At 56.8% G+C, this 22536-nt stretch overlaps 1 protein-coding gene across 2 annotated transcripts; it reads right to left on the minus strand.

Moving 5' to 3' along the window:
• Positions 1-980: 980 nt before the first annotated feature.
• MED31 (mediator complex subunit 31) lies at positions 981-6937 on the minus strand. 2 transcript variants are annotated; one of them, XM_047707566.1, is made up of 4 exons: positions 6819-6937; positions 6154-6231; positions 5780-5876; positions 981-1383 (listed from the first exon to the last, which is right to left on the minus strand). In XM_047707566.1, the coding sequence occupies exons 1-4, from the start codon at positions 6844-6846 to the stop codon at positions 1191-1193; spliced, it is 396 nt and encodes a 131-aa protein (XP_047563522.1). In that variant the 5' UTR covers positions 6847-6937; the 3' UTR covers positions 981-1190. The 2 variants fall into 2 exon arrangements, with proteins under 2 accessions (XP_047563522.1, XP_047563521.1); XM_047707565.1 differs by having other exon boundaries at positions 6154-6253; positions 6820-6918.
• Between the last annotated feature and the right edge of the window lie 15599 nt (positions 6938-22536).

Below are 22536 nucleotides of genomic sequence, written 5' to 3' on the forward strand. Positions count from 1 at the left end.
TTAAAAAAAAATGCCCACGAACTCTTCTGTTTGCTTGTAGTATGTGGGAATCTTTAAGATACAGGTAAGCTAAGTCTACAGCAGTGACAGTAATAGCACAAGGGCATGCATTATTAGAGGGGACAAAAGTATCTAAAAGCCCCTACCAGTGCAGAAAGCAAATTCCAAATCACAAAAGGAGTTCAGATCTTTTACCTTCAATGCCATGAACTGACAAAGCGCGTTTGTCCTATAGAATCTTCTTTGGCTTTAGAATGTAGATGCTAGTGTGACCCATGGAGGAGAGCAGGTCGTCTCTAACCCAGCCTCTGCCCCCCACAGGCAGTGCAGTTCACTGTCTGAACGTGCTTCCCACTCTGGGTGAGGCCAGTGGTAGAGAGCGGTCAGAGCCCAGAGAACCCAGTGGTGGCAGGAGCCCCAGCCCAGGAGTCGGTGCCACTGATCACCAGTTCCTAGCTGTGTAACAGGAGGCAAGTTTCATAACCAGTCTATACCTCAGTTTCCTCCTTCACAGACAAGGCTGGTTCTGCCAGCGAGACGTGAATGGGACGTCGCATGGATCGCAGCCCCTACCACGTAAATGTCAGCGGTACTGGGTGACTGCACCTGGGTGAGGCTCCTCATCTTTATTCCGGTCCAAGGTCAAGAGTCCAGTTAGACATTAACCACCATCTTCCCCGCCATCACTAGGTCAGTGACCTAGCCATGTCCGGTCCTTGAAGCCCCCCCCCCCCCGCTTTGCACAGCAAGCGGTTTCATAGGTGAGTCCTTCTGCGGGTCCTGTCTCTGGCCGAAGGAAATCACGGACTCCCTTGCACTCGTTCTGTAGGTGAGAGGGGTAGGGCAGTTCACTGAGGGACAGAAGGTCGGAGGAGACGGACTTGACCAGGCCCCACTGTACATGAGGAACAGAGCTAGGCTTGGAGTTCGGGACATTTGGGGGCCCTCCCCGTGCCCCATCCCTCACTGCAGCCTTCCAGTGGTTTAAAGCACCTGACGTGTGTCTTTATTCAGTTGGTTGAGCTAATAATAACTTACAAACCCACAGGAAACCAAAGTACAACTGTGTGACAGCAGCAGCCCACGAACAATACAAAGGGAGCTGGAGGGAGGTAGCCGGAGGCAAGGGCCCTCCGCAGGTTCGGGTGCCCCCCACACACAAAGGGAGCTGGAGAGTCCGTGGCAGCGCCTCACTTCCCCGCGGCACTGTTCTGCTGCTGCTGCTCGGCCAGCGCCTGCTGCAGGCGCATGCGCTTCCGGGAGTAGTGCTGCCAGTGCAGGATCTGCTGCTCGTCGATGAACTTGGCGCACTGCGCATTCACCAGCTCCTTGCGGAAGTGCTCGTACTGCAGCAGCTCCAACATGTGCAGACACTGAGGGTACCTGGTTCAGGGCCACAAGCTAATCACCAACACGGTTCAGGTCAGAAACGCCCAGCTGCAATCCAGACACTCACTCAGAAACGAAGGGCCACCTACCAGTTCTACAACACTAACTCGGCTCACTTTGGGAGTACGGGGTTCTGCGTGTCCTGCTTCTGCCGGTCATCCCAAGTCAGCATGAAGCCACAGTTTCAAACGTGAGAAAACTTCAGTTCAGGAAGATTCAATACTGCCCAAGACCACACAGGAACGGGCAAGCAGAGTCAAACTCTAGGGGTAAACTCTGCTATTCTAGTGGTGTCCAAGGTCAGGAATATGTACACTTTGGAACTTTAGTAATCATCTTTTTAATTGGTAACTACTGGTTTTCCATCAATAGTGACAAGGACAACTTCTATTCAAAATTGAGTCTGTTTTACAAAGAACTATGCATGGATCCTGTGTTCTAGTCTTCCACAATGACTTACTTCTCATATACTCTAAGACTGAGCAACCAAGTTGGTAAGTGCAGTGTAAAGAAAGCCAACTTTCCAACCATCAGAAAAGGAGTGCCAAGGAAGGGGGGAGGCTTGAATGGACCTTGTGTTACGGAGCTACAACTGAAAACATCAGCATGAACCCCTGGCTTATTGCACAGAGACAAAGAAACAGACGAGGATTAGAAGCAGACACAGTGTATACACATACACACATACACACTCTCCCCTTCATGGCTGTGTGTGCCAAAAAGAGCCTAGAAGCAATGACCGTGGTGCCAATGAGCACATTCTGTGCCCAGATCATGGATTTTTCAACAGCATTTTCCAGGGTTTCTTGGGGGAAATGGCTGACTCCTGGACTAATGCAGGGAAAGTACGAGGTGAACCAGGAACATTATGTAGCACCAGAAAGTCAAATGCTCAAAAAACTATGGGGATATGTCCCAAGCACTCAGGAGCCAATCTGAGGGGCCAAATCTGGAATCATTAGAACAAGAAAACACATAATTATATTCCAGAAAATAAAAATAAGAATCCATGCTAATATAACTCTTTTAAACGAATAAGTAAGGAATAAGAGAATGCTCCTTCGTTAAACCTAAATTACAACTAATTAGTGTGGAAAGAATGCTAGAAAATCACAGTAAAAATTGTTTCAGGCAAGTATCAACAGATGCTAAAATTAGTGGGTAAAAGTACGATATGAAACAAAGTATTTACATAGTCTCAAAGTATTTCCTCACAAGATACTTACTAAATACAAGGGGAAACTAGTAACTTGATGTGGAGAAACCTGGCAGCCATCACCTCAACCAAGTGAGCAAAATGAAGATCACCAGTAGTAGGTCAGAGAGACGACGACTCCAACGGGATACACCAAGAAGCCTATGGCATCACTTCTGGGTCACAGTCACAAGGCGGGGGCAGGGAAGGATCAAGAAACTCAGATTAAAGACTAAGAAGACACAAAGACAAAACGTAGCATAGTGGCCTAGACTGCATACTGTCCCAAACACAGGACATATTAATGTCCTGGACATTAATCAGAGCCTAGCCACTGGACATAATCAGAATGAGGTCTGCAGACTAGATAATGTTCCCAGGAAGATGTGAACATTTACAATATCTGGGTGAAGAATATATACCTTCCTGTTTTCTAAGAGACATTATTTCAAATAGAAAAGACAAAATCCAAGTAAGTCGATTAAAAAACTTCTACAGAGAGCGCCCAGAGCCAAAACTGTGAAGCAGGACACAAATGCCTAAAGTGTGAAAACAGTTCCTAGGGCCGGTGATGCACTCCCTAAACGCAGGATCTGACTTAGTGGGTCTGCGTGGGGCCCGAGCTCTGCATTGCCAAACGAGCCCGCCAGTGACAGCAGCACTGCTGGCCTGAGGACCACACTGCACAGCCGGGCCGGTCCCAATGCCGTCGCTCCGACGAAGTTGCGCTGTTTACACTCAGAAGACACAGCTGCCTGGGGCCGTGGCAGCTTCCCCTGAAATGCCCTGCTCACACCTAACCTGGCTCTTTCTTCCCTTTCCATGCGGGCACCAGGAGTTAAAAAGCCCTGGGCTTGAGGGGCGCCTGTGGGGCTGAGAAAATGCTCAGTGTATACTAAATGACAGAGTAGGAACTGGTAAATACTTGAACCAGCTACAATGACAGCATCAACCAACAAGAGGAAAGAAATGAGACGTAAATGGAGAACTCAGCGGCATGGCGAAATACTGAAGGGTTTGAGTGGGCATAAAATTCTCAGTGAGTCAGCAATATGCAGCCTTGTCCCTTCCCCCTGCAAAAAATTGTAATGAACTCAAGTTACACTTCTCGAAGGGTGATGCCCACATGCAGAAAAGAAAGGTATCAGCTCCAGCACACCCTAACCACTCTCAGGGTCTTGACTGAACAGGGGAAGGCACAACTGCAAAAACATCCACGGGGGGCGCCCGAGAAGCAGCTGAAGGGAGCCGAGAAGAGCGGACAGAAGCAGCCCCCGACAGGCGCGGGGCCTCAGTCCCGCTGGAGCAGGTGTCTGCGCACTGCAGCCCCTCAGACCAGCCAGGCACTGACTTGGAAGCTCAAGGACCTGCAGTTTTTGGCTTTTCCAGGGTTCGGATCAGGGTAAGAGACCTCCCAATCTTCCAGCAGCAGAGACTACCACACAAACTCTGTGCAGACTGTGCAGACTGTATGCCCACGGGGTTAACCTGCAACCTCTCCTGAATGTGTGTATCGGAAGGGCAGTTGCCTCCAGAGGGCACGGACTGGCTCAGGGTTCATTCAGGGACAAAACCGGAAACATGGGTTGAAGCTACGCAGGGATGTGTTAAATCCCAAAATAAGGACAAACTTTCCAGCATCCGGCTAACGGCGGAATCAGCTGTCCCTGAGTAGAGCAACAGGGGACGACTTGGTCCCGGCCAAAGTGCAGGCAGCCACCCCAGCAACACTGTGGGGGAGACGTGAACTTGACCATGCCTGTGGCTCCTTGTCCACAGACAGTCTCCAAGTCCACATACACACAACACCTAAGAAAGTCCTCTCTGGACTATTAGAGGAGCAAGTGACCGATGATAAGGGACCAGGAAGGGTGCAAGGGTCCTGCTGGCTTTGTGAATCAGCAGACACTGATCAAAAAAGTGGCTTGAATAAAGGACAAGTTTGAATCATTTTCCTACCAAATACGGTTGTTTTAAAAAAAGAAAAAAGACAAGATGTTTCACTATTGTTTCCTGAGCACCTACTTAATACACAGCAGAGCTGAGAGTTCAAGGTTTAAACAAGTACAGTGCTTGGCGCCGAGGGGGCCCTAAAAAAAGACAGCAACTACAGACATCCTGGCTTGGTTTTGTTTTTTGGGTTTTCTGTTTACAAACTAAAGGTTTGTGGCAACCCTTCATCGAGCAAGTCTACAGGCACCATTTTTCCAACCACATTTGCTCACTTCATGTCTCTGGGTCACATTTTGATAATTCTCACATTTCAAACTTTTCAATATTGTATTCGTTATGGGGATCTGTGGTCATGACTCCCTAAAAGCTCAGACTACGGTTAGTGTTTTTTAACAAGATTTTTTTGAGGTACGTCCCCTTTTTTTGACTTAATACTATGGCACACTTAATAGCCTGTGGAGTAGTGTTAACATCACCTTTAAATGCACTGGGAAAACAAAAAACTCATTTGGCTGACTTTGGTAAAAGACTCCCTTTCCTTCATGGTCTGCAAGCAAACCCGTGCTCTCGGAGGTGTGCCTGTACTGAGAGTCAGGTAAGGCCACCTCCTCCAGAAAATCTTCCTTGTGAGCACCCCATGTCCTTTAATCTCCAGGCCCAGGCAATGCTGCTGGGTCTACAGATGGTGGGCTCCTTAGGATCAGAAACCAGCCAAAACAAAGTAATTAACTGGCTTTTGTTTGTGTTTCAAACCAAGCAGCTACCTTGTTGATGCTAAGACTCTTACCCCGTACCCCCAGCCCCACACACACAGGGAAAGGTAAAGTCAAGGAATAGAGCCAGATCGCAGAGTTCTTCCAGGGAAAAAGACAGGACCTTGTTCTGCATGCAGTGGGAAGCCACTGAACGGCTCTAAGCAAGAAAGGGTTATGTCGTAATTTACACTTCTGAAAGATCGAGCTGGCTTCGTGTAGAAAACTGTTCTGCTTGGTTTGGCCTGGGGGAGGGAGGACCTAGAAGGACCTAGGAGGACGGAAGGAGCAGAAGCAGGGACAAGCAGGGAGTGGACCCACAGTAATCCAAGCTGGAGATGAGGACATCCTGTATTAAGATGGAGGCGACTGGAACAAGTGGAGATTCAGAATGTGTTTTTCCAATGTGAAACGAGAACACATGTGAGCTATCCATGTTCTGGAATACAACAAACTGTACACATATTAGGACTATAAAAAGCAAACTTACTTTAGATACTTGGCATATTCTGGTTCTTTCCAGTAAAGTAAGTACTTAAGATAGTTAACAAAAGCTTTGTCTTTGAAGTAACCTCTTTGGGCCAGAACTGAAAAGCATAAAAAAAAAGTCTGTAGAGCAAACCAACCCGGACGGCCGATGCGCGACCCCTGCCGCAAAGCCTCCGCTCGGCAACCTCCCCACCGCCCGCACACCCAAGTCAAAGCACGAGCCCAGCCTGTTCAGCACGCACGCATGCGCCCGCACGTGTGCGCGTGGCTGTGACCCCCGGACCGCGTGCACATGGAAACAGGCACCGCAAGAGCCGCGACGCCCCCGCAGAGCGCAGTGGAAGCCGCCGGAGGCATAAGGGCTCAAGCACTTACAGTTCAGGTAGTTGGGGTTGGCTAAGCACTGCACGAATTCCAGCTCCAGCTGAAAGCGAAGTCGGTTCCCGGCATCGTCTAGAGGAAGACAGCCCAGACCGGCCGGAGTCAGGGTCACGGTCTGTCCCCCCGCGTGGAGAAGACAAGGGCAGCAAGAGCCGAGGAGCGCTCAGGTGTGCTGGCATAGGTGCCTCCACTGGGCAGGGTATTCACCCCTGGGGGCCACTGCTCCCAGGAGAGGCTGGGGGAGTCGAGTAGGGGCGTCAGGAGGCCAGGTGAGAGGGGGTGTCGGGAGGCTGGGGGGGTCAGGAGGCCGGGGGGGGGTGTCGAGAGGCTGGGGGAGTCGGCCCGGGGGTCAGGAGGGCGGGGCGGGGGGGGTCGGGAGACTAGGGGAGTCGGGGGGTCCGGAGGGTTGGGAGGCTGGGGGAGTCGGGCCCGGGGGTCAGGAGGTCGGGGGGGGGGTCGGGAGGCTGGGGGAGTCGGGCCCGGGGCAGGGGCGGGGCCGGGTGGCCGGGGAGCCGAGGGTTCAGGAGGCCGGACGGGGTCGGCGTCGGTCGACGCCAGTGAGGTGAGGAGGACGGAGCCGCGGAAAGGAAGCCCGGGGAGCGGGACAAGGCGTCTGGCCCGGGGCAGCGGTGTCTGCGAGCGCTCCGGGCGCCACTTACCCGTCTCCATAGCGACGGCCGCGGCCATCGCGAGCTAAAGCTCTAAGCCGTCACCCGCCCAAACAGCGACCGCCCGGAAGTTCCGGAAACCACGCCCCTCTTCCTGTCGCGGGGCAGTGTGGGATGCGGGGCGGGGCGGGCCCGCGCATGCCCCGCAGGCGCCGAAGGGGCAAGAGGCGAAGGGGGTGTCCCCGAGCGCGGGAGGGGCGGAACCCCTGCGCGTGGACCCCTGTCCGCGCTACCGCAGCCCCGCGATGCTTCCATCCTGGTGCCTGCGGTGAGCGCACCCGGATGGCGTCACCCTCACCCTGGGGCTCCCCCGCGCGTCGAGAGCGCCTGCAGCGGGGACACGGCCCCCAGCTGTGTTGGGGGCCCCCAGCCGCGCTCACGGAGCCCGACCCCCGCCCCGAGACGCCCCGACCTGGGCCCGGGCGCAGGTGCGCGAGGTCGGGATGCGGCCGGCACCGTCCACCGCGCGGCCCTCGGGGCCGCCCCGCCACGGACCCCCAGAACCGCCTTCCGTGGGGGCCGGCGCAGGAGGCTCCGAGGTCCGGAGGCTGCAGCACCTGAGCTCACGGACAGGGAGGCTGCGGGCGGCTCCGACCCTGGGGACAGGGACCCACCGAAGCGGTGGCTGGTGGAGGGTACGACCCCAAACGCCTAGAGGCCGTTACCCCGCTGACGGGCCGGTCGGTGTCTCCGCCGAGCGCCCGCTGGGCTCGTGCGAGGCCCGCGGACCGCACCCCGGCCCCGCGTTCGTAGGTCAGCGGCGGGTAAAAGTGACGCCTGGCGCCAGCGACACCCGGACGCGGAGCAACCTCGGAAGGTCTCGGCAGGGGAGGGAGGACTCCGCTGCCGCTTGGGCTGTGGACCGGTCAGCCGGGGCCCCGAGCCCCCAGACTCACAGTCCGCCGAAGGGGCCACGACGGCGCGGAAAGACGTTTTCCGTTGTCCCGAGCAGCTGGGAGGGAAACAAGCGGGTCATGGGCAGAACGGAGACGAGGGGCTCCTTACATGGAAGGGTCAGGGAAGGGCCTGCCCACTGGCGGACCTTTGACCTGAGGTTTTTGTGTGGGTGAACAGGGAGCCAGGCGGGGTCTGGGGAGAGTTCCTGCCGCAGAGGGAGCAGCAGAGGGAGCGCGGATGGGAGCAGGCTGGGATGCTCCAGGAACAGAGAGACCCGTGCCAGACCCGTGCGGCTGGAGCCCAGGGAGGGGCATCGAGGCCCAGAAGAGAGGACGTTGGAGAAGAGGTAGAGGCACGTTCACAGAGGGTCTTGGAAGCCACAGTAAGGAGCCTGGGCTTTACAAGGCCGATGGGAAGACGTTGGAGGGTTTTCCGCAGGTGATTGGCGCGATGCAATTCACACTTTTAGAAATATCCTGGCCTGTGTGTGCAGGATGTAGGACCGTGGTTCTTGACCAGAGGGGATCTTGTCCCCCAGGGGACATTCGGCAATATCTGGAGATATTTTTGCTGCAATCTGAGGGGTGGTGGTGATGGTATCTGTGGGTGGAGCCCAGGGATGCCGCTGGACATCCTACAATGCACAAGACAGCCCTCTTCCCCAAGCAAAATGTCAGTGGGGTGAGGCCAGGGACACCCTGATTTGGGAGCAGGAAGTGGCTGGCAGGAGAGGATAGCGGCTCACACTAAGAGGGCAGAGGGCGTGCGAGACAAGACAGCAGACAGGGACGTGTGCTGGAGGTAGAGCTGACCTGACGGAAGACTGGAAGGTGACGGAAAGGAACGGGAGAGCAGAGGAGGGCTTGCAAGTTTGGACCTGAGTGGTTTGGTGCACGGTGCTGCCACATCCTGCTGGGACGAGCCTGTCAGATGCCCACATGGAGACACTGAGCGGCAGCGGAATGCATGGTGCTGGCAAAAGGCGAAGGAGGCTTGAAGTGAAAAAATGAGCATGTAGGGCATTGAAAGCCATGGGACCGCGTGTCATCTGCCAGTCTGTCTCTTTGGTTTATGCCACGTGAATGAATGTAAAGGTTGTTTAAAGAGTACCAGCCGGCTAAACACCGCTTCTCCTCTCCCCCGCCCCCCACAGCGACCTGCCGAAATTTCCCTTGTCCGAAGTCTTCTGGCGGCCACCAACAAGGGAGAAAGTTTGCACTAAAACGGTGAACGAATCTTGGCTTTCACAAGCAACTGCCCCTGGGAAGGTCTTAAACATCCATGTCTTGGGGTTTTTTTGGGGGGGCGGGGGGGGGTGGTGCATGGATAGTAACACATGGTCCTAGTCCCAGGTCCTCGTGGGACAGTGGATGAACTTGTGAACTTAACAGTGGTTCTCACCTGGGGCCCTTTTGCCCCACAGGGGACACTTGGCCATGTCCGGAGATATTTTCATCACAGCTGTGGGGGGTGGATGCTCCCGGCATCTGGTGGGTGCAGAGATACCGCTGACTGTCCTGCAATGCGCAGGTTGTCTCCCCACCCTGCCCCAGACAACAAAGGATCAGTCAGCCCAAAATATCATTAGTACCAAGGTTGAAAATTCCAAAGATTTTAGCAGCTTTAAAAGGCTAGAGCCTGGTCAGCGGGGTTGGGAGGGGAGCCCCCGACTTCGTAGCAGGATTTGCTGAGGGAGAGAGTTAGAGGTAGGTAGTGAGTGAGTTCTGCCGAAGGTTAGGACAGGAGCACTCAGAGAGGGAGAAGTTGATTTCAAGGAGACCTTATGTCCTTGCTGCCAATAACTTGTGGGATATCCACCACCAGAGGAAAGGCAGGTGGTCCCCTCTAACAAGGTGTAAGTGACCTTGATTCTGCAGGATCTCAAGGTGGGGGGGGAGGGGGGCACGTGCTCCAGCCACTGCACTAAATCATTACCCACAAAATTTCATTTAATTACTGGGCAGTGCCCTGGGCTGCCCAGTGAAACAGGCTCAGGCCAGAGGGAGGTTATAAAACCCCAGAGGCTACGGGAAGGCTTCTGACTCATCAAACTTCTGCTGTAAACTAATAATTAGGGTTCAGAATTTAGTCTGTGTGCACTTAGGAATTCTTTTTAACATGACAGACCATGGACATTATATCCAAACACTCTCCTACACCATGTTGTTGCTGTTTTTTTAATGAACAGAGTAGCTGTTTTAACAGTGTTTCTTTTTTTAAACAGTGTTTCTTATTAACACTTCTATTACAAAGGTGATAATGTAATATGAAATAATTGCAAAATGTGTAAAGGAAAATTTAATAATGTGTTACCATTCCTTTCCATTCCATCCTATGGAAACATTTAATGTCAGTAGCCTGGGGCATATCCTTCCAGACCTTTCTGCGGCCCCTGCTTCTGTCCCCCTTTTTCATAGCACCTGGAAGACTGGTTGGAAGATGACATGGAAAAGCCAAAGGTTTGCTTTCCAGACAACTGATTCTCTTGAAAGGATACAGGTTTCTGGTAGCTTCCTTCTGTGTGTCACACCCGTTCCATAAGAAAGATTTTACATAGGTTTGTCCCTCCCAACTTCATTTATCTGTGTTTCAAAGCTGAAGTCCAGAGAAGCATACATATAGCAAGAAAGTGTCCAAAAAAAAAAAAAAAGAGAGAGAGAGAGAGAGACAGGAGTCGTGAAGGAAAAGGATGTCATGTGATATTGGTCACATATACTGCTCGGTATATCCGATTCCACAGCTCTGAAATGACCCCACGTGTTAAAGAAGTTTCTGTCTCTCCTAACTTTCAGGGCACCTGCTCCGTGCCACACACGTGTGCTCTGGGAGCTCCCGCACAGCACCGCGCTTCTGTGCTGCAATGTGGCATCTAAGGCTGAGCCGAGCTTATACACAAGAAAGCAAAGAGGGACGATTCCCCAGCCAGGAAAGCCTTTCATGGCCCCAGCCACGAATCCCTTAGATTTCTCGAGCCAGGTAATAGCCGTGACTTGCCTTTGGTTCTTGCCAACCAGGTTGGTTTGGAACTAAAGGTGTACAAGTCAGCACCTGTCATCCTCAAAATCCATCTTATTTGTATAGAAGCCGAGAGCAGCTTTCAAAATTCAGTGTGCATGTGTCTCGCTGTCAGCTGGGTTGAAAATACTTGAGAGGCAAGAATGCCTTTCACACAATACTCTTTCCCAGATTGCACGAGCCACAGGAGGAATCTGTGAGGCACCAAGCCCAAGCCCCCGTGTGGATCCCCCCGGATCCCTGACCCTCCCATAGTGGCTGGTCCAAATGCCTGCGCTGGGTACGTGAGCCAGCTTCTAGGGGCCTCCACGGGCTGCAGCCTGGAGAAAGTTCAGGACTTAAAAACATTTCTGGTGGGGGTGGGACCTGGGGGGCTCATCAGTTAGGCATCCGACTTTCTTTTTTAATTATTTTTTTAAGATTTTATTTATTTCAGAGAGACAGCACAAGCAGGGGGAGTGGCAGAGGGAGAAGCAGACTCCTCGTGGAGTGGGGAGCCCGATGCGGGGCTCGATCCCAGGACCCTGGGACCACAACCTGAGCCAAAGGCAGATGCTCAACTGACAGCCACCCAGGTGCCCCTCAGCATCTAACTCTTGGTTTTGGCTTGGGTCACGGTCTCAGGGCTATGCGATGGAGCCCTGTGTCCACCTGTATGCTGGGCATGGACCCTGCTTAAGGTTCTCCCTCTCCCTCTCTGAAAAACCCCGTCACTGTTGGTCTTCACGGTACGGATGGAAAAACTGAAGCCCACAGAAGCCAAAACTAGTTTGGCCAGGAGCACAGGTTCTGAGAGGGGCCACCCCCTGCCTCCCAGAAGGGTTTCTCATGAGAGCCAAGGAAAGGTGAGCGCGGGGTCCCTGCGTGTAACTTACAGGGAACCGTGGACAGCGGCAAAACTGGAGGAACAAGAGAGCCCCGAGTAAAGTTTAGAGGGAGCTCTGCGGAACGCTCGTGCCCCGCCGACTCTGAAGACCTCGCGTTACGGTTTCGGAGGTGTCATTCGGTGCACACACGTCACCATGTCTGCTGGATGAATCGGCCCTTTCCTGTTACGAGATGACTGTCTTTCCCCCAGCAAGATTCTCTGCTCCGGACCGTATCTTCCTGGTACAAACACACCGCGCGGCTTCTCCGCATCGCTGGGGCCGTGCGGCTCTCCATGTCCTCACTTCCAGCCCGTTTGCAACGTCATTATTCCTGGCGGACCTGCTGTACTCTGCATGCAGCTGGACCTTGTGTTTTCCTAACATAGTCATTGCTGCTTTTTAATCAAGATGCTTATCGACAGTGCGTATTTTCTGTAACGATTGACAGGGTTGGGTTGAAATCTACCGCCTACCATGCTCTGTGGGCTTACTTACTCGCTTGGCCATTGAGTGTGTTTTAAAGAAGTGGCACAGCTCCCGAAGATTCTTCCCATTAACTCCCATCGTCCTCGGGCGGGTGGGTTGGCAGTGATGCAGATTCCCGTCTGCTCGCACTTCCTTCCTCCTCCCGGGACCCCTCCCTCTGCTGTTTCCCGCAGCGCTGTTTTGCTGCGGAAAAATTCTTTACATTTTTGTACCTTCCATAAAGTTTGTCCTCATGTTTGAAATGCATTTTTTTCTGGGCCAAGAATTCTTATTTTTCTTTTTCTCTCAGTATTTTAAAAGTGTAATTTCCCTGCCTCTGACTTGCATTTCCTCCAGCTGGAAAGCTGCTCCACCCCAGCCTTCTCTCCTCTGCACAGAGATGTCTCCTACTGTCTTTCTCCTTCATTTCAAGCAACTGGGTTGTGGCGTGTCTTCCTGTTCCTCATCCTTGGGGTTTGTGGCGTGTTTGGAATCTGTGGTTTTATAGTTTCATCAAACTTGGACTTTTGGGGGGCTGTTATTCCTCAAAATATTTTTATTTAAAAATGTTTCAGTGAATTGATTTGAACAAAAAATAATCCGATTCCAGGGCACTTGGGGGCCTTAGTCGGTGAAGCCTCTGCCTTCAGCTCAGGTCATGATCTCAGGGTCCTGGGATCGAGTTCCGCATTGGGCTCTCTGCTCATCCGGGAGCCTGATTCCCCCTCTGCCTCTCCCCACCCTCCCTGCTTGTGCTCTCACTCAGTCTCTCGCCCCCTCTCTCTGTCATATAAATAAAATCTTTTTAAAAAAATTATCTGATTCCATCGCTAGTTGGTCTGGGTTGTCCCCCGCATCTGAACGGGCTGTGGTCCGCGCACAGCTGAAGCTTGGGAAGACAGGCAGCTCATGTAGTGCATTAAGTGGATGTTCTCCCAACTCCAGAAGAAAATGTGGGACTGTGATACTGGTACTGAGGGTTATAATCAGCATTTTTCTTACGAAATAAATACAGGAAAAGGTAGAACATTCCAGAGTGTTGATACATAGCGAAGGTTAGGAGCTGCTCTGTGACACTTTGGTTTGCTGTCACAGTGTGAGCCATACTCGGACTGGGAGTCACCGTGGGAGCGGCTGGAGGAAGGTGGGTGTCTGAGGTCTCATCCTGCAGCGGCTGGAAGTCTGTGCCATGACAGACAGTGGACAGCAGAGGTCAGACAGTCCCCGCGCAGCAGCCAAGGTTGACTTCACAGCGGCTCACTGAAAACCCAGCCATCTTGCCTTGGGCTGACCTTTCCCAAGGGACCCCAAGACCTCCCAGCGTGGGTCCTCCTGCAGCCAGGCGCTGTCCGGGGGCTGTGACGCAGCCCCAGACTGGACTCTAGTCTCGGGACTTTAGGACACCCTGGGCTCGCTGCTCTCAGACCAAGGGCCTGCCATGTAGGTTGGGGCCCTCACCCTGTCCATCCCGGAAAGCCGAAGCATCTTCTTGGGTCCTGCCCACACTGGTTTAGGGAGTGTTCTCATGTTTCTCATCCCCTTCCAGAAGAGGCTATGACACCGCGGGGGCTGGACCCAGGGGGCAAGTCAGGACACTGGGGCATCGAGAGGTTAAGTGATCTCCCCAGGGCACTGCCTGGAAGGAGCTGAGCGGGGATCCCAAGCTGGGCTGGCTGCAGACCCTGTGCCCTGGGCCGCCCGCGTGCACGGTACCAGAGGAAGAGGCAGCGATGGTTCCACACGTTGTGTGCGTTCTGTAGGACAGCGAAGTTGCGGTGTGTCCGGGAAAAGCCCCGGGGCCGTCGGGAGGACCAGCTTGCCACTTCCTTCTGCTCCTGGAAGGGCTGCCTGTCTGCATCCCAGGAAGCCTGAGAGCAGAACTAGAGGCTCAGAGTGGAGGGCTACCAGATGCACGCGGGCATGGCAGAAGGAAGCGCCCCAGGAGTTTATCATAAGCTCCGCAGGCAAAGAAAGCCAGCTCCATTGAAATCCCAGCACCATGCCTCCATGTCTGCCAGATCTCCCTGGAAGACCGGCCTCGCGGTCGAACCCGGCCTGCAGCGGACTAGGCTGCCTTCCCGCCCTCCGCGCGGTGCTGAGTGCCTCTGCAGGGACTGACGAGGCCGGACCAGCCCTGGGGAAGAGACTCCTGCCGGGCGGGAAGGCCCGAGGCCTGAGGGCAGGAAGAAGATGTGGGCCCTCTCCCTTTCCTCCCACTTCTCCCTAGGTCCACAAAGATGCCCCATCTCCCCGGGGGCATCTCCCCATCCCAGCTCGCTGCTGAACTGCCCCGTCCCGAGATCCCGTTGCCAGGCAGCCTGGCTGCCCCGTCCTCCCCAGAGCTCTCCCTGCTGCCCCCTGCCAGACCCAGAGGCCACCCACAGCCCCACTCCATGACCAATCCGTGGCATCGGACACCAGGGGCCATGCGGCCCCCCAGACATTCCCCCTCTGGTCTCCTCAGACTGCGTCCTGTCCCGCCCCAGCCCCAGCTGTCAGGTCCCCAGAACTCCTTCCTCATCTGTGCTCTCTACTCCCGTACACAGCGCCAGCTGCCACCTGGCATGATGGCCTCCCCCCGGACCCTCCCAAGCGCCGGCCTTCCTGTCCTCCACGGTCTACAGTCAGGTCTTCTTTTCAACAAAACTGGCCCAACTGCCTCCCATCCCAACTTCCCGCCATAACCTTGGCCGTAACCCCTTGCTTCTTGGCCTGCTTGTCCTCAGTGCCCAGCTGCATCACCTGGCTCCTTCCCACGGTGACCACCCCCACGTGGGTGAGTCCGTGGGCCATCTCCAGCCAGCCCAGGAGCATGGCCCTCGTGCAGAGTGTCCCCTTCCCCACCTGCCTCCTTCCCGTCTTCTGGCCCATCTCCAAAGTGCTGCCCAGACTGGGTTCCCGAAGTCCCGGGTCATTCCGGGCCAGTACTGCCCTGGGGCCTGCCGCGCCCTGAGGGAACCACAGGAGGAGACGGGCACGGGGCTCAGTAGAACCAAGGAGGTTGCCCGGTCATTGTTTGTGAGGGTGGCGCCCCAGGTGTGGCCTGTCCTTGTCCTCGTCTGACCCAGGGGGCTCTGCTGGACGAGGCTGTGCTCCCTCATGTGTGCGGGGCCTGAATCGGGTCCGGGGACCTCGCACTCAAGCCCAGAGCTGGGAGCCAGCACCACGACGGGGAGGAGAGGGCCCCCTGCGTCTTAGCCCCGTCCCCGCACCCGCCACCTTTCCCACCTGGCTGGCCTCGGGGTTCGTTCCTGCCTCCGGAGGTGAGCGCTTCCCACAGACCCCGCCTACGATGTTCTTCTCCAGTTTTCAGTGTCTGCCCCTCCCCGTCACTTGGGCGTCAAAGTGCATATTGATTAAATACCCCCTCGCCCCCACGTCCAACACTCTTTCTTATCCCCTGACCCTTATGACGCATTTGTCTGTGGTCCTGAGCGCCATGGGCCGGATTCTGTTGATCGTCAGTGTTCCCCACTGGACAAGCGAGGACCCTGCCGTGTTTGTCACTCCATCCCCAGACGCGTGTGGCCGTGCTACACAGAGCGGGCGTGACACCGCGTCTGCAGTGTGAGCGAATGACAAACAAGTGGTCAAGATGGATGTCAGGACCCTGAGCTCCCTGTCGGTCCACAGGGGCTTGGTGGGTGCCGAGCTGAGGCGTCCCCCGGCTCCCACCTGAGAGTCTGGGGAGGCCTCCGTGGCCCCTGGTGCTGGCCCCTGGCACCCTGACCCTCCTTCTGCCAGGTGACATGCTGCCTGTCCCTGAGGCCCTGCTCTATTTCCACCGCCCCAGAAGCCCTGCCCAAGCCACCCCTGAGCCCACCCCCGCGAGTTCCCACGCCCCCTGCCACCTCCGTCTCTGACCGCACCCCTGTGACTGAAAGCACGTCAAGGGCAGGGACTATCATAAAGCCTCTTTGTGTCCCGTGAGCATGCATGGACCTGATGAACAAGGTTCGATTTGTCTGGACATGGGCTCGGTCACCCTGTGCTCTTGGCGGCCGTGAGGCAGGGCAGGAGCGGGGCAAGCGCGAGGGGAACCTCGTCTCCAGAGCACGACTCCAGGCACGTTAGGGAAGGGCACACGGACTCTGGACAGAGACAGAACTGTTGGAGGGTGCATGCTTGCTTCCGCCCTCTGGCTCCCCACCGAGTCCCCCACTCGGCGCCAGGCCCGGGGAACGGCACTGCAGGATCCAGGCTCCCATCAGGGCCCGCTGTGGGGAGGCCTCGAGGGTGACCCCCACATCCTTCTCCCCTCGCGTCCCGTCCGTCTGTGATGAATTGCCTTCACCCCCAGCCATTCCAGCACCGAGTACAGACCAGCCGCCTCTCCCTGGTGGCTGACCTTGCAACAGCAGGACATGTCAGAGCCTTTAAAATCAGTTTACCGGGGCACCTGGGTGGCTCAGTGGGTTAAGCCGCTGCCTTCGGCTCGGGTCATGATCTCAGGGTCCTGGGATCGAGCCCCGCATCAGGCTCTCTGCTCGGCAGGGAGCCTGCTTCCCTCTCTCTCTCTGTCTCTGCCTGCCTCTCTGTCTACTTGTGATCTCTCTCTGTCAAATAAATAAATGAAATCTTAAAAAAAAAAAATCAGTTTACCTTTTCCTTAACCCCAGACCCAGCTCCCCCGAATCTGCTCTGGTTTGGCTTCTTGAGGTGTGACATTGGGATAACTCAGGGGGTGTCACCGGCCTCTCTGGGGCCCCCGGAATGAGCTGGCCAGGGGGGCAGGCGCGGCCAGCACTGCAGCCCCGCCAGGCTGAGGTCTGCGGCTCGGGCCCCTCCAACCGGGTGCGGCGGCCAGATCCCTCGGGAGGACAGGAGTGTCTGTGTGGGCAGCAGGGCCTCAGGACCACGGTTCACCAGCAAGGGTGGGGCCGTCCAAACATCCTGGCAGCTGCTTCACGTAATTATTAATTTTCATAGAGATAGTTTTATTCTCTGCTTGTTTGCACATATTCCAAGGGTTGCTAACCTTCGCGGTCCCTATTTTTAAAAGCACGCACAGCAGCCACACGGTAGTGTGTGGGACAGAGGGCTCGCACGACACTCATCGTTTTTCGTGCACACATTGAGTCCTTGATGGCCACCACGTCCCTGCAGGGGAATTACCACCAGGAAAGGGACGGACATGTTAGCCCCTCGCCCTGCCGCTCAGTTTCTTCCCAGAAGCCAGCGCTGATGGACAGGCTCCCCAGAGGCGTGTTTAAGGCGACAGGTCACCGTTTCCTCAGCGTGTGCTGACTTAGGAGGTGCAAATCGGCTCGCCAGACTGCTCCCCTGGGCGTGTCCCCATCACAGCGGGCCGGCCTGCTCTCTGTCACCCACTCCTGGCAGGGGCTTCTTCCGTGACGCAGGCCCGGGTCCCTCTGCCGCTCTCCCCACCTCCCAGCCTTTTGGTTTCCGCGTCCCGTCCATCTGCAGTCGCGAAGGGGGCAGGCATGTGGCTGGTCCGCGCATGTCCTGCACCAGCGCTGACAAGCTGCCAGCTAGAACTGGACAGTGGCCACTGGCCTCTGTGGACTCCCTTCCCGTCTCATCTCTGCAGGTGGCCTCATCTGGACTGACCTCCCGAGAAGTGGCTGGGAGTGACCCAGCTGTCCCTCGGTGACCCTGCTGGGGAGGCGCTGTGGGCTTCCCAGCCTCGCCACGGCTCACCAGCTGGGCCTGCGTGTCCAGGCGGCTGGGGGATGTGTGGTCTAACGGAGCCGGGAAGTAGAGTCCCTAACACCCAGGGGTGTAGATAGACAGCAGAGAGGCCCACGGCTGGTCCCGTTCCAGTGAGCCCCTCACCTAAAGCAGCAGGAGAGCTCAGCTCACAGGCAGGGAGCCCACTTGGCCCCAGCTGGGTCGGGGGTCACTGATGCTCCATGGGGGGGCCAGGACAGGGCAGAGCTGTGGCTGCCCCGTATCCAGTGGCACTGATGGTTCTTGGAACTCAGGAAGATTTCAGAAAGACAGCTCTGGTGAATGGATGCATTTGGTGAAGCCCCACGGTGAGCAAAGCTCTGATTCCAGGCACTGGACCTGTCGCTGCTTGTCGCTGGGGCAAGGAACCCCGGTTGCCCCAGTCCCTGGGGTCACCTCGCAGACCCCACAGACGGCCTGTTAAAAGCCAGACAGATGGCAAGTCCTACCTCTCATTGTACGTAACACTTTGAACGCCGGCTCTTTTAAGGTTATTATTACACTAGATACAAAGTATTTGGAAACTACGGGAAACACAATACAAATGAGACGGAATCCTACAAATTCACCAGCGATCACCGCTATCATATGTCCACTCACAGCCTTCCCCGGTGGTCGTGCACACGTCCACGTTATCACCGAGCGCCAACGGCCCACGTGATTCTGTGTGTGCCGTGCTCACGGCACACGACAAGCATCCCCACGAGGTATCCCTCACCGACACTTGCAACGACCGCAGTGAACGGTGTGGGTGGACACGCTGTGAAGACGGACCGTCCCCCGAGTGTGGTGTGTTCATGGTCCAGTTTCCCAGAGTAGAACGGCACACCACAGCCAGCGGATCTGAGGCACAAACTTTCGTCCACGGTGGGCCCTTTCCCTCAGGTTAGATCCCACCCGAAGGAGTACTGCTTCTTTCTAGCTTTCCCAAAAGGCCAACCAGAGGCCCGGCCGCCTCCCCACACAGCTACACCGAGACACAGAATGTCAGAGAACATCTGCTAATGTGAAAGGCGGTGCTCCCTTTTCTGGGGTTGGTTGAGGCTTGCTGAGGGCAAGGGGGCCACACCTGGGGCGTGGGGGGGGGGACGCCCCGGGGTCGCCCGGGATGCACGGCCTCCACCTCGTGACCATCGACAGCCATGCGGGAGCAGAGCCCTCGTATCTGACACCTGCCTGGGCTCCATGCCGCTCGGCAGACGTGGGGCCGGGAGCTGAGCCCGTGGCGGCACGGACCCTGCGAGCAGGCGGCTGTGGGCTGTGGGCCGTGGGCAACAGAGAACACCAGGGGTCTGGGGAGGCCTCCTGCCGTGCCCCACTCCTGGAGACGGGCCATTTTTCTGGGCTACACGTCAGGCAAAGCCTGTGCCAACTGCCCAAGACTCCACTTCAAACCTAGCAAATAAGAGAGAGGACGGTATGCATTACGTTATATTTAAAACAAGCCCGCACAATGCCTGTAATTTTTCATTCTGACTCCGTGATTATAGCCCAGGACCGGCTGGATCATAGTTATCCCCACACCGACCCGCTGTTGGGACACATGGAATTAAAGGCTTTGCTGCCCCTCGAGATTCTATTTTGAACGCCAAGCCCTGGCAGGTAATGGGCCTTTCACGGGGCCAGTCTTGCTGTGGCTTCTCCCAGCAGCGGCACCAAGGCCGAGTCAGCACTGGCTTTGGAGAAGCCCACCAATGCTTGCAAGCTGCTGGGACGCAGCGGCTTTGCCTGGCCTCGGCCTCGGGCCGAGCCAGGGACCTTGGAGAGCTGGTGGGGACACTGCCCTTGGAGCAAGCCCGCTGCCTTCCTTAGGGCTGACATCAGCCTCTGCCCTCCAGAAGTTTCCCGAATGCTGCTCTACCCCTGGTCCCGATGGGGGTCCCAGGGTCAGAGAGGACTGTTGTCACAGACAGGCTGGCATCGCCTGGAGGGGCCCCTTCAGAAAAGAGGAGAGAAAAACTCAAAGGAGCACAAGGGAGTCAGGTTTACAGCCACGGCCCCTGGTACTCCCACCGGCTGTGCCCTTCTCTGACCCTGGCCCTCCCTCTGCGCGCCCCCCAACACTGTCCTCAGTCCCAAGTCCCAGCTGCCCTGAGTGGCAGAATAGCTCCCCAAGGTCATCTGAAGGACTGGCCCTTCACGGGCACACCTTGTCCGCTCACATCCTGGTACCAAAATCTCCTCTTCAGACATAAGGCAGTGGAGCTCGGGGAATCGTGGGAGGCTCCAGTGTGAGGGAGTGGGCCGGAGCCAGGGGTCCGAGCACACTCCCACACCCCTGACCACACGCTCGTCCACAGGACTTGGCCTGAAAGCACTGGTCCTCCTCCTGGCTGCCGCTTGGTCATCCCACAGCCAGGCCAGCTCGTGGGCATATGGGCCCAAGCCCAAAGCCGGCTCCTGCTTCTCCGCACGCCTGCTCTGCGGCACACCAGCACACCGCTCGCTCACCTTGTCTCAGCCAAGCCCCAGGACAAGCCAGCCAAGGCGCAGATGGCTCCCTTCTCCCGCCTTTGACTCCTCTTGGGCACAGTCCTACTTTCACGTCCGCCCTTCTCACCGTGCACGCGACTGTCCCACCAGAATTCTCAGGGCAGGCGTGACGATCTCTTTGTCACGGGTTTGATATCCGGCAAATCGCAGGTGCTTACTGTTCGTGAAAGCAAAGGAAAGAAAGAAAAGAAGGAAGGAGGAAAGGAGGAAGGAAGGAGAGAGGGAGGAAGGAAGAAAGAGAATCTGCAAAATTCCTCATCCCCAAAAACCTCTGTCGATTCACAGACTGAGTGAACATGTGCCCTCCCACCCAGGCTGCCGGGGTGGGGGTAGGGGGCTGTTTCCTCGGGTGCGCCCTGCAGGACAGGGACAGAGCCCGTTCCTCCCTGTGACCCCGTCCCTCAGGCGCCCAGGAGGGGCCAGGAACTGTGGAACTGAATTGCCCCTTGCTTCGGAGACCCAGGTCACGGGGCAGCATGACCTGAGCCAGCCAGGGGTCCCTGTCACCAGGCTGAAACCGCAGTGGGCTGGCCGGCCAGGGATGTTTGCTAAGGATGGGAGCATGGAAATAAATCCTAGCTTTAAAAAAGAAACACAACCCAAAGGTGTTCTATTTATATGAAAATCAGCTCCACTTTTAGGTAGCCAGTCTTCCCACCTCACCTCCCCGAGGTGGGCCCTGCCCTCCCACAGGTCCCATCCACACCCCACCCCATAATCAGGGCTCTACCTGCCCCCATCCACCCCCCTGATTGCTCTCTGGGGTTTCCCTGGATTGTAGGGTGTGAGCTCCCAGACGCTCCAGAGGCCAGTCTCCTGCCTGGCCCCAGACTCCCTCCCTCCCTCCCCCACTTGCCCTTCCAATCCCAGAGCTCTCAAAGAGCAGCCAGAGCCCGCAGGTGGGTGGGGGAGGGGCAAGCCTTGAGTCCTGGGGGGTTGGGAAGGGTGGGACAGGGAGTGCCAGAGTCAGGGCCTTTGCCTCCTGAGGTTGGGGCAGGGGCGGGCAGGACAGAGCCAGGGCCCTGGGTCCCGAGAGGGGAGGGGCAGGGCAGGGAGTCCCTCTGAGACTCAGTGGCCCCTTATCTGAGCCATAGCAGAGCAGCGTGGTGACTCGGTGCACTGGAGTCAGGCCCTACCTCTACCCCTCCGCCTTGTCCGGCCAGCAGGACACCCTCCCCCCGCAGACAACTGCAGTCCACACAAGGCTTGAGGCCTGTGCCTTTGGAGTCCCGGTCATGTCTGGGTTGGCTGCACCGGGGGCACCCAGCCCACCTCTCCCTCCTCAGCCTCTCCCAGCCTCAGAGCCCTCTCTGGCCAGAAGGAGACCCTGAGTGTGTGAGGGTCACACCAGGCCGCGGGGGTGCTCCCCAGGCCCTTGGCTGCCCAGCCCTTCCATGAGCACTCACCCCTGCACCAGCGCCTGGGCCCAGAGCGCCACGCGGGCCCCAGGGTGCTCCCTGCTCCCCGTGGGGGCCCCCCCCCCGCCCTCCAGCAGCTTCCCCCACCGCAGCCAGGCTCTAGGAAGGGCCTGGGCCAGCCCGTGGAGGGCGCTGGGCCTCCCTCCCAGCTCGGCTCAGGCTGCGGCCAGAGCCCGCTCACCACCATGGTACTTGGCCGAGAGCCTGGCCCCACCGCAGGGACAGTAAGCTGAGAAGCTCTGCAGCTATAAACGTCCAGTGGCTGACCGCGGACACCGCAGATCCCACCATGGCCAGGAGCCCCAGCCCCTGGAGGCCGCTCGCCAGGCTCTGGCTCTGCCAAGGCCACTGGGGCGGGAGAGGGAAGTCCCAGGCCCAGGGGATGGGCCGGTGGTGGGGCAGAACAGACAGGACAAATCCAGCACTCGGTGGACCTGTGGTCCAGCCTCTGTCCCCTCCCCCCACCCAGAGCATCAGCTTGTTCTATGGGATCTTTCAGACTTTGTGCTTCTGGGGGGTAGCCCCAAGTCACAGTGTCAGACCCATGTGGAGGCCACCTCGAGCATGGCCAGAGTGACCTTGGGCTGGGCCCAGGGCCCCTGTGGTTCTGACCGGAGTCCCCCCCACCCGGAAGTGCCCTGCAGGAGGTCCCAGGAGAGGCAGAGCTCGCAGAACAGAGGAAAGGTCCTCCAGGAGGCCCTCACAGGCCAGGGGCCACCCTGGGAGAAGGGGCCGTTGCTCTGCAGTGCCCGGCCTGCCCCTGCTCCCTCCCTGCAGGACAGGACAGGCGTGTGGCACCTGGTGGGCAACAGGCCATCTGGGAGAGTTTGGGGGAACATTAAGGGAAGGCGGGGTTCTCCT

This window comes from Lutra lutra, chromosome 16 (genome assembly GCF_902655055.1).
Source record: "Lutra lutra chromosome 16, mLutLut1.2, whole genome shotgun sequence".
In the NCBI taxonomy this organism is placed as follows: Eukaryota; Metazoa; Chordata; class Mammalia; order Carnivora; family Mustelidae; genus Lutra; species Lutra lutra.